At 37.9% G+C, this 11793-nt stretch overlaps 1 protein-coding gene and 1 long non-coding RNA gene across 2 annotated transcripts; one reads left to right on the top strand and one right to left on the bottom strand.

Annotated features, from left to right (window-relative positions):
- Positions 1-2563: 2563 nt before the first annotated feature.
- On the top strand, positions 2564-3074 carry LOC124917829. Its single transcript, XR_007097247.1, has 3 exons — positions 2564-2623; positions 2695-2750; positions 2826-3074. It is a non-coding gene; the product is annotated as an uncharacterized LOC124917829 (long non-coding RNA).
- A 324-nt stretch (positions 3075-3398) lies between these two features.
- On the bottom strand, positions 3399-4307 carry LOC124921062 (transcriptional regulatory protein GAT1-like). The gene has a single exon (XM_047461670.1). It carries the CDS (start codon positions 4305-4307, stop codon positions 3399-3401), a length of 909 nt encoding a protein of 302 aa, XP_047317626.1.
- Between the last annotated feature and the right edge of the window lie 7486 nt (positions 4308-11793).

Genomic DNA, 11793 nt, shown 5'->3' with positions numbered 1-11793 from the left:
GTTCTACTCGGACTGTTGACGTTGGAGCACTGGACCGGCGTTTTCTTGGATTCAGAGGTGCATCATCTTCATCTTCTTCGTTAGCAATTGAATTATTTGAACCACCGGCTGGATTCACAACCGTCTGAATATTTGTCTGTTCAACACGAGCTAAAACCGTTGCTACTTGTTCTCTTTTTCTTTTGTTCGCTTGAGCCCTTGTCTTTTTGGCAATTGGAGTGAGTGTCTTTCTTCATTTGCCACCGCTAAAATTTGTTGTTGTTGAATGTTTCTAGCCGCATCAGCGTTTTGTTGTTCAGCAGCTTTAAGATTATCCTCTTCGGCTTGAAGTCTCTAGGAAAGTTATGCATCGTTAATTTCAATCTCCCTGGCTAGTCGGTCCCTGTCTTCTTCTTCGGTTTGAATTTGCTTGGCCGTTTCCTCATCTTTTCGTATTTGCTCTTCATTGGTATCAGTTTTGATCCTTGCCAACTCATCTATTTGTACTGACATGGCTTGCATCGTTTCAAGAATTTGAGAGGTAACCATCTCAACGTGTTCGATTTTGGAGTCGGTGGATAAAGTCCTAGCTTCCAGGGGTGCCTGCCACAACGTCATGGAGTCTTGAACCGTTTTCTAATTAAAGCCTTCATTTCACCCGAAAATAGAACAACAACTTGATTTTGCACCGGAGGCGGAGAATGAACCGATAGAGATAGAGTTGTGCCGGTCTGTCTTGGAGGACTGTTCTCTATAGATTTATTTCGGTTAGGAGACTTACCCAATGAAGACTTGGCCTTGGAAGATATATTAGTTGTATCCTTGCCTTGTACTTCTTCGGTGCATGGAGAAGTCGTTGCACCATCTTCTTTTTCCGAAGACGCGAAGAGAGATTCTCGTTGACTTTCTTCATTTTGATCCCCTGTCGGTCTGGATGATTGACCGGCCTCAAAAGTTGTTTGTTCAGGCTGTTTCCCGTTTCGGTCAGCCTCTTCAACCGGAGTAATGTTAGGCATTTCAACATTTCTCTCGGTTTCTTCTTCCATCCTCTTGATATTGGCTTGAAGTTTCTCTTCAACCGTTTTCAGTGTTTCCATCACACTCTTATCTACCCCGGCTATTCCACCTTTAGCCATATATTTTTGATGAACGTCGTCCATTGTCGACGTTAGCACCTTTAGTTTTGTTTTGGTTTCGACCAACTTTGCCCTCGTCATAATAATCGGTATGGATGATGTCTTGGCGAGATCAATGACTGTTTCTTCCAAAGTCACCAGATTCGACCACTTTTCATTCTCGGAATATTTCGGGAGCATATCTTTAAATAATACTTCAGTCCTTAGTTTCCCCCATTCATAGAAGGAATTGGATAACTCATAAGCTCTTTCCTCAACCATCTTGATAACACCATCCACAATTTCATCAGACTTATCATCGGCCATTTGAGAGTCCGGAATTTCAGAATCCGGAATGATTGTATTGTTAACGGTCTCCTCATGAGTCGGATTTTGATCGGATCCGGTTGAGAGAATTTCTTCATCAACTGGACCGGTTGGACCTCCTTTGGTATGGGCACTCTCATGCACTAGAGATTGTTCACCCAAAATTTCTTCTTAATGTTTGTCCGTCTCATCGGCCTGTTCAGTAGCACCTGCCCAATCAGTTTTAGCAATCTGATCGGTTTCAATAACTTTACTTGTCACATCGGTTTTAGCAAACCGATTGACATCGTTCACAACGTCAATAATAACATTTGAAGTCCTCTGTTGTGCCTCTAAATCCGCAGGCCCAACAGGTTGAATATCAGAATTTCTAGGTATAGAGGTAGTAGTTGGAATAAGGGTACTTACCTCAGGGATGAGAGCTTCTTTAGATTTGGATCATCCGGTTACACTGGTCGAAGATTCAGCAGGAGTCTAAAGGTTTTCTGGATTTGGAACAAGTTCGGCTCGAATCTGATCCTCGACCGGAGTGGGGACAGGAGTAGCCTCGCTGTTAGCCGACCCGAAAGGTATGACAGTGTGTGTTTTCTCGCTATCGGCAGATTCACTAGCTGTTTCCCAGTCACCGGCTTCTTCCCTTTCTTAGTCGTTTCCTTAGTTTCTTTCACCTTTGGCTTCTTAACCTTCGGTTCTTTCTCTTTAGGTTCCTTTTCTTTTGGTGCTTTAGCCTTCCTGACTCTAACTAAGCTTTTCCCAATACTTACAGAATTTAAAATTTTGCTCTTAGGAAGAACAATACCTAGACCGGTTGGATCTAAAGATGGAGCAGAATCTTGTCGATCTACATCGCATACCCTAGAGACCGGTCCTTCTTCCCAACCACCATTTCACACAGAATTTCAAACAGGACACCGGCCCAGTTTATTTTATCACCGCGGATAATTCCGACCATCATCTTGAATTTAGACCGAGTAAGGTTGTCTAAATTGCCTCCTCTTCTCTGAAGGGATTTGGAGACGATATTACAGAACAGAGATTATATATAGATTATTGAATAATAATAATAATAAATTGATCCGAAGATTCTTTTTTATTTTTGCAGAACAACAAACGTTGGTCTGGATAATGATCAGACAATTGGAGATCACAAAGTTACAAACGTTCACTGCAATACCTGCAACTCTCTTTTGGGTTTCAAATTCGTAAGATTATTTTTCATTCTTCTATATTAATATGACAAAAATTAAATTGAATTTGTTTGTTTGTTTGTCAGATTGAAGTCCCGATCTATGAGGGTGGACCGTGTAAAGAGGATTTCCTTATTCCTTTGTAAGTAGTCCCTTCATTCATTTTTAATAATATCATCATCATCATCTAATTTTTGTTTGTTAATATAATAATCAGGAATACTCTGTTCATGTATGACGGCCACCATTTCCTTGATGCTCAAACTGAAGAGCTAATAATAGGATAGCTGCAGATACAACTGATTTCCGACCCATCAGCTTCGCCAAATTACTAGTTAACCAATTATGATTCGTTTCATCATTAGTTAAAATATATAAATAATCTCTCTGTAAATAAATAAATAAATAAATACAACAGCTTCCATTTCCATTAATTATTTGATCCCATCATCATCATCATCAATCTCTGTATATTTTTTCTCCAATCCAGAGAAGAGTACACGAGACAACTTATTGTTCATTATTGAGTATCAATCATCATTGTTGTTCATTATATATATATATATTGTCTTGTTACTTAAAAGCTGCTAAATTTGAGTGAATATCAATTAAATAGTTTTAGTGATGATTAATTGAATCTAAGTTTAATATTCATAATAAAAGAACATTGAAGTATAGTTGAAACTTTTAACATCTATTAACCATAACTGTAGCAAAACCAAAGAGAGAATACAATATAAATGTTTTAGAAATTGAACAACAACAACAAACTGGATTGGATGATATTTGACTATCTGGGAGTGGGAGTGAGACGTCCATATTTTTTGTATCGAATCCCGCAAGCATTGCAAAGGGTGTTTTTTCCCATCGGACCTTTTCTCCATAATGGACTCGACCTTGTTGCACAATTACAACACCTCTTCCTCAAGTTGTATCTTTTGCTGCTGCTGCTTTCTTTGATAGCCTCTTGTTTCCTTTTTTTTGGTAGTATTATTTCATTATCGTCTTCTGATTCAACTGTAATTGATGTCGCTGTCTTCAACAATACAGGACTATATATCTCAAATGGTGTCTCATGTTCCTCTACAATCAGGCTGCTTCCTCCTCCTCCTTCTCCTAGTCTCGAATCATCATTATTATTATTATTATTATATTCATCCATATCCATGAAGTAGATTGTATCATCATCATCAGCATCAGCACCTGCCAAATCATCATCCTCGATTTCTGCTAGATTCATCTTCTTCCTCTGTTCTACTCCTACTCCTCTCATGTTTGCATCATCTTCGTCATCAACAATAATAATAGGAACAAGAACATTGCTGCCGATTGATACTGTTTTATTGGTCTCATTCTGCTGAGCCGTTGAAGAACTCATATTGCATTCCTCAACTTTATCCGTATGAGAAGGAGGAACAACCGTGGGCGGTGGTGTTGAAACAGAATCATCAACATGGTGAAGAATGTTCTGAGGAGAATTAACAGAATAAAAAGGGAGAAGAGGACTAGTATTGAAAGTTCGATAAAATTCAAGGTGGAGCCTTTTAGCTTCCAGAAGTCTATCCGACCAACTCATCGTGCGTTCATCTGCTCCAACAGTTTCTTTAGGAAAATCCACCAATTCAATAATTCTCTTCGAAACTATCTCTTTCGCTACTTCCATGTCCATGGATAACGAATTCATCATCACCATCATCATCGTCGTATCTAATTAATTCTTCTTTCTACTCAACTCAACTCACATATATATATATATATATATATATATATATATATATATATATATATATATATATATATATATATATATATATATATATATATATATGAAAAATGATAGAGAGAATATTCTACCTGTCAACCCACGTAGCACACCATGTAGGCATCGCGCTCCCAGTCGCTGTCTCAAAGTCGCGCTATCTATCATTCCTCTATATATATATATATATGGGTTACTTTGAGTCCAAGTTAAAATCTACCTGATTTAGTTAATTACTCTTTTTTACTTTCTAAAATTTAATATTACAACTTCCTTAAATCTAATATAATACCAATTTCTATAAAATATATTATAACTTCCTAAAATAAAATAAAATATACAACAAATACAAATAATATTACAACTTCATTAATTAATCAAATCTTAAATTAATAATCTATTATACATAATATTTTTATGTATTGGGTTAAAATAAAATTTTAAAATATATTTTTAGATTTAAAATACTAAAATATTCCTATTTCTTTCTCTCTTCTTATTTTAATAAACTTTTTTAATTTTGATATTTTAATAAAAATATATAATTAAATAAATAGAGTGATAGTTAAATTTTAGATAAAATATTTTAAATAATCCTAAAACTAAGAGATAAAAAATTGACTTAATTGTGCAGATAACCGGCGCCTAATAAAAATTGCGTGAATCACCATTTCCTATTTTTCGGACGAAAATACCCCGTTGCGTTACGCGACGGAACCCTAATTCTTTATATAAATTCTCATTTTTTTTTTCATTTCTTTATTTTTCGTTCTCTCTTTTCTATCTCTTCTCCGCATTCTCTTTAAACCCTAAGTGGCTCTAACAACGAACGATCGATTGTATCTCTTCAAACGAACGACGAACGTCTATCGGTGAACGAAGAACAAAACAATGGACAAAACTCGTTCTAATATCATGTGAGTTATGTTCTTTTTTCCATTATTACTGAATTGAATGTTTTTGTGTTTAATTTTTAATAGATTCGAGACTTGATTCATGTGGATTCGAGATGTTGTTGGTTGTTGTTGCAATTTGTAAGTAGTTGGTTGAATGTAGATGATGATATTGCTGCACTTTTTAAGTTTTGGTTGTTCATCTTGAATGTAGATGATGATGATGAGGTTGGATACGTTGATTCAGTCCTGTTTCAAGATTCATGTGATTTAGTCCCTTCTCGCGATGACGGCACGATCGTCTCGCGACGGCACAATCGCATCTCGCGGTGGGCGGTCCCTTCTCGCGATGGAAGTCTAAGAGGCGCGCATTTCTGCATACGCCATACTCTATTTATAAGTATGACGCGATAAAATATTTCATATTTCTAAACTCCGTCGCGATTTGTCTCTTTCTAGCCTCTGTTCAACTTCACTGCTACATGCCTCGACTATTTTTTTTGGCTCGTCTTCTCGTTCCTTCATCGTCTTCATTAATCAAGTTAGTTTTAGTTTCTGGTTTCGGGTTTGTGTTCAAGGTTTAGCCAAATTCGGTTGCGTCTCGCGACGGTGTATTTGGTCTTACTATTGTATTTGTTGTTGAAGTTTTTACCTACATTGTTGTTGTTCCTTTTGTAGATGGCAGAAACCACCATTCGTGACTTTTCTGGAAGGATTTCTTGGAAATGCGCCCACAGCCTTAAGAAGATAGCTGACAAGTTAGATAAAATGGATCTTATGGAGAGGGCTCTGAATACCCAATTTAAATATTTATTTAGAGCTCTGGGCTTGCTATTCTTAGGAACAGTAGTCCATCAGATGCTGCTTAGGAAGGTAAGGTCAAACTCGAAGGAGATTATTTTCATGGTGAATGGGGAGCAACTAGTATTTGGTATGAAGGAGTATGCCATGGTTACAAGACTTAATATGAAAATGATTGTACGAATGAACGACTTTGAGTCTTGTTTTATGTCATGCACTGATAAGGAATATGCATGGAAGATGGGGATGGTATGCCTGATTTGTCAGTACCTATTTGACCCAAGGAGGATTGTACTTGTCAAAATCCTCCACATGGTGGAAGACATGGAAGCTTTCCTCCGATTTCCATGGGGAAATGTGTCCTTTAGAGCCACCCTGAAGGGTGTTAACAAGAGCATGAAACATCTCGGTTCTCTATATTTTTCCAAGAAGGAGGCGAGAGGGATTAGTGATGCTTTTTCTTATAACGTTTATGGGTTCGCACTAGCATTTCAAGTGTGGACATACGAGGTCAACAAAAGCTTTGTCTCTAAATTCGTCAGAAGGAAGGAGCTTGATGATCCTTTACGCCCAAGGATATTAGTCTATTATTCCAACAAGAAGAACACCATGCAGGAGATAAAGTATTCCCTTCAGAATACGAATCTGACTAAGATGGAAGAGTCCTCCGTGGAGAAGAGCTTGTACAGTAGGTGGACTTTGAAAAAATAGACAATTATATTGATGATTTATTTGAGGGATTTACATATGGGGGAAGATCAAGGCTGGAGGTGAAGATGAAGAACATACTTCCAAACCTGTCAAGAGGAAGAGAAAGGCTGAAGATGAAGATCAGAATGTAGATACTACTCTCAAACCTGCCAACAAGAAGATAAAGCTTGAATATGAGGTAGAATCTACTCCCAAACATGCTCCCAAACCTACCAATAGTCTTACTCCTCCCATAAGTCCCCCCATTACGACGTCAAAACCTGTATCTCGACCATACCATTGTGTATTGTTCATTATAAATGGTTTGGTCGCATCTCGCGATGGCACGAACGTCTCACAACGGAACAATCATCTCGCGACCATACCATTTTTAACGAATTAAATAAACAACAAACAATGATTGAGGAAGAAGAGTACCAGTTGCCACCATCGTGCTCGTGCTCGTGTTCATGGTTGTGTCGTCGTTGTTCTCCGTTCGCCGTGGCTGTTCGTTGCTTTCGCCGTTTAGGTTTTCATTTAGAGAGAATGAGGAGAAGAGCGGAAAGAGAGAGAAGGAGGAAAAAAGATAAATGAAAAAAAGACGAAATTATATTAAATAGTAATGGTATTCCAGACTTTTCATAGGCCATCTTGTCATGTTACGCGACGAGAGTATTTTCGACACGATGAAAAATAAGAAGTGCTCATTTGTACATTTTTTATTAGGCGCTGGTTATCTACGCAATTAAGACAATTATTAGGGTCATTTCATCAAATGTCATAATCACACACCTAGCCAACCCAAACTCAAATGTCATAATCATCATAAACCGCACAAACCCAGTCACCCATATTCTACTCTTTTTAATCTTATTCAATGTAGCGACATATGGGCCTAAAAATTCTTGGATGAAGGAATGAACAATATTTTATGTTATACTTGTGATGAGAAAATTGGATGGGAACCATATGTGCAAAGTCAATTTATTCATGATTATTATAAACGAAGTAAGAGAGTATGGGAACGTGTTACCTTATTTTACTGATCTTTTAGCCCAACTAATCAATTACTTAAACTAGTTCATGATAAATCCTACATTACAAAAATAAAGGGAATATTTTGATACCTTACATTACAAAAAAACTGATATTGAAATCATGGCAAATGACATGTTAGATAAAGGGATTATTCGATCAAACTACAACGCATTTGCAACACCTATAATGTTGGTAAGGAAAAAAATCTTACTTGACGTTTGTGCATCGATTAGAAATAGTCGAATGCTAAAACTGTGAATGAGAAATTCCTTATTCATATCATTGAGAAATTGTTGGAGGAGCTACCTGGATAAGAATTCTTTTCCCAATTGGATCTTCGATTAAGCTATCACTAAATAAGAATTGATTCTACAGACTGCCACAAAACAGTTTTCATAACTCACGAGGGGCTGTATGAGTTCTGCCGCCCTGATTGATAAATACTCTCTCTACCTTCCAAAATTTAACGAACTTTGTGCTAAAGTCTTTTTAAAAAAAATTGTGTTCAAACTAAGAGGAACATCTACAATATTTTAAAATAATTCTAGAAACTTTTAGAAAACACACATTAGTTCTCAATCAATGAAAGTGAGAACTTGGTTGTACTCAAATCTCTTACTTACTTGAGTCATATAATTAATAGGAAAAGGTTGTTAGTTTGATCCTGATAAATTGTTAGCAATTGAAACATGTCTTATACATCTGCATGTCTTTTATTTGGGCAGATATGTAGTGGAATTGACGAGAATGTTGTGTAGAGCATACTCTGAACTGGTGTTTGCTCCAATTGATGAAATGTTTGCAGATGATTCTCCGCTTCTGCCATCTTGCTTTAAAATCATACCATTGGAGGCAAAACCAGTTGAGTTAAACATTGTCTTTGATGGTTACATTTCTCTCAATTAGTTCAGTCTATTCAATTGCGGTTTAAAATTTATGTTCAATAACTAATTGCTTTTGTTAATTTTTTGAAACTGGTTTTCCAATACTTAGGATCTATTGACAAAAAAACAAACGCTGGATCTAACATCCAGCCTTGAAGTAGGTCCAGCAAATGGTCATTCATCTACAGACGCTTCATCAGGCCAAAACATGCGATCGGTTTTGACTATAGCCTTTCAGTTCCTAGTTGAGACCAACATGGAGGACATTATTGTTGCAATGGCTAGGCCGTATGTCCGTAGTTTAATCTCTTTAGTCCATAGAGTGAGTTGCCATGGTGATAGGATCAGTTACAACAATAGAAGGGGAGTGAATATTGTTGTGTTAATCTTGACTTTTAATTCGATTTTAATCATGTTAGAGATTAAAATATGTTTCTATTCTACACAAATCGTTGCAAGCTCTTGAAAGGATTCAAGGGCGGAAATGCTTGTTAGATTTAAAGCAACAGATGTAAGACGGAAAGATATGAAAAGTAAATAACACGTGAGTTTTATGGATGTTCAGAGATAAAACTCCTACGTCACCCTTCTTCTGTTTCTAAAAAGATTCCACTAGAGTTCTTCTTTAGACGACTGCTGAAGCAAGGCGTCTACTCGCACTACTTCAGACTGCTACTGAAGTAAGGCGTCTGCTCGTGCTTCTTTAGACTTCTACTAAAGCAAGGCGTCTGCTCGCGCTTCCTCGGCTTGAGATGTCTTCTTGCGTTTCTTGAGACCAGGACGTCTGCTTGCATCGAGACGTTTACTTGCTCTTCTTGAGACCATGACGTCTGCTTGTACTGAGATGTCTACTTGCGCTTTCTCATCTTGAGACGTCTTCTTGCGCTTCCTAAGCTATACCTGCGCATAAACATTTGCACAACTTAGTTTTATTCACTTATTCATCATCAAAACTATGTCGTATAAGATTAAACTTAGTTTTATTCACCTAAGTTTATTTTAATCAATTAGTGCGTTTAATCTTAATTAACTATTTCTCTTTTAATTAATTCTTTCTTTTTCTTCATTTGACTTATTCTAAAAATTTCCCAATTTTTGATGATGTTAAAATTAATTAAGTGCAGGAAATAAAATTGTAAATAAGATATTTACATAAATACAAATGTACAAGTAAATAAAGAAAATATCCTCCCTTTTCATCAAAAGATTTAGCAACCTTCATCGCCGAAGAGAAGTTTTTCCAAGCCTCCTCCTCTTCCTCTTCCACAGCCTCCAGCCCTCCACTACTTCCTCCACGGTCTGGTTTCCTCCTAGTTCGAGTGCCCCGACTATAACCATCTCTTCCCCCCTTTTAACATTATCATCAACAGCTTCAATGCGTTTTACTACATCATCAATATCCTCAATTTTATTGGTTGTTGTAGTGGCAACTTCAATGCACTCAATATCTGATGTCTTGAGAGAATTGGATATATCGAGAAACTGAAGACAAAGGATTCCAATATTGTCTTTGTCTCTTTGTGGAGATCGAAAGAGTTCTGGAGTAGAGTAGATTTCATCTTAATTATCAAATTCCGAATCACCGACACTTCAATAGAAGTCTTCGATATATCTTTGATAGCTTCTTTCTACGCTGAGGCTATTTCGACTGTTGCCTTTGAATTCGAAGTAGACTGCTCCTTCAAACGCTCCAATTCACCAAAAATTGTTTCAATGCTCTGCTGCATAGGCGCGAGAGCATTGATGATGAAGTTCCTGAGATTTGTTGTTCCCCAAGAGGACTCCTTAGGGGAAGAAGGGTTCAATCGCTCCAGATGAGAACCTTCTGGGACAGTACGAAGAGGGGACACACAAATACTTAACTCAATTTCAGACGGCGTTGGGTTTTTGTCGGAAGTGGAGGATCGAGGCACATTAATTATTACCCGAGACTTGCCATCTTCTCCTTGAATTTCTTCACACAGATCTTTGATGAATCCAGTCACTTCTTTAAAGTGAAAGGATGTAGTAGTGATGGATTTCTTCTTTGAAGATGAAGGAGTAGGAAGTTTGGATTTTGGGGAGGATCTTCTTTCTTCAGACGTTTGCTCTTTGTCTGAAGAAATCGTCTGAACAGTAGGAGAGCGTTGCTTCTCCGAACAGGCAAAGAGATCTGACCAGCAGTTTCTGAAGATGTCTTCTTAGAAGCTGGGGTGGACTGCTGCTTAGCAGGGGCAGAAGCCTCCTTCTCAACAGACGACTTCTGCTATGACGGGATGTGCTACTCAGCAGCAGACGAGGTCAAATTCTCTTTTGTAGGGGAGATGTGCTCATCAGCCGCTTTGGATGCTGGCTCTTTAGCAACAGGAAGAAGCTGCTGCTCTTCAATACTTGGGATCTGTTGCTCAACAGCAGCGAATTGCAGCTTGTCATTGAAGAGCATATGCTCTTCAGCATTTTGATAGTTTTGCACTGTCCAAGATTCTCTTATCTACTCTTCAACAATCTTTGAGGATTTTATCCCATGGTAAACGTTAGGGCGGTTGAACTGTAAGAATCTAAGATCAGTTATAGATGGTTGTTCACCCTACCGTCCACCCAAGCTATCCTTTCCAAAGGGTCATAGTTTTGCTCCTTTTGTCGAAGGATGGGAAAAAAATCACACTCTCTAGCGATTTCTGCTACCAACTCTCTTCTCTTGATAACTTATTGGATGTCGTCGGTGCAAGCTCAAGTGAGAACTGTTTTCTCTATATTGAACAACTCCTTGCACTACTTAGTCAGATTTGCACCTTTGAGGACTTGATAGAACTTCTTATGGAGCCTTATGCCACTCCATTCATCGCAGAGTTCTAGCCTCTCTGAAGCAGCTTCCTCTACCTCTTCCGTGATGAGGTCGATTGCTTGCCTCACCATCGATTGAGGCTCAAATTCCTCAAATGAGGTTTCTTTACCTTTTCTTGCAACTTTGGCAGGCTTGGCAAAAGGGACAGGTTCCCTAAAAACGATTCCCTTTACAGCTTGAACATTCTTTGAAGGTGCTGCTGGGGAGGCGCCATAAATAGAGTCAACATCTTTTGGAGATGCTGCTTTTGACTAATCTGCAGTAGGGGCATCAACCTTCTCTACAATAGCTATTAT

This window comes from Impatiens glandulifera, chromosome 1 (assembly GCF_907164915.1).
Source record: "Impatiens glandulifera chromosome 1, dImpGla2.1, whole genome shotgun sequence".
NCBI classification, from domain to species: domain Eukaryota; kingdom Viridiplantae; phylum Streptophyta; class Magnoliopsida; order Ericales; family Balsaminaceae; genus Impatiens; species Impatiens glandulifera.
This window is presented reverse-complemented; position numbering and strand designations above follow the sequence as displayed.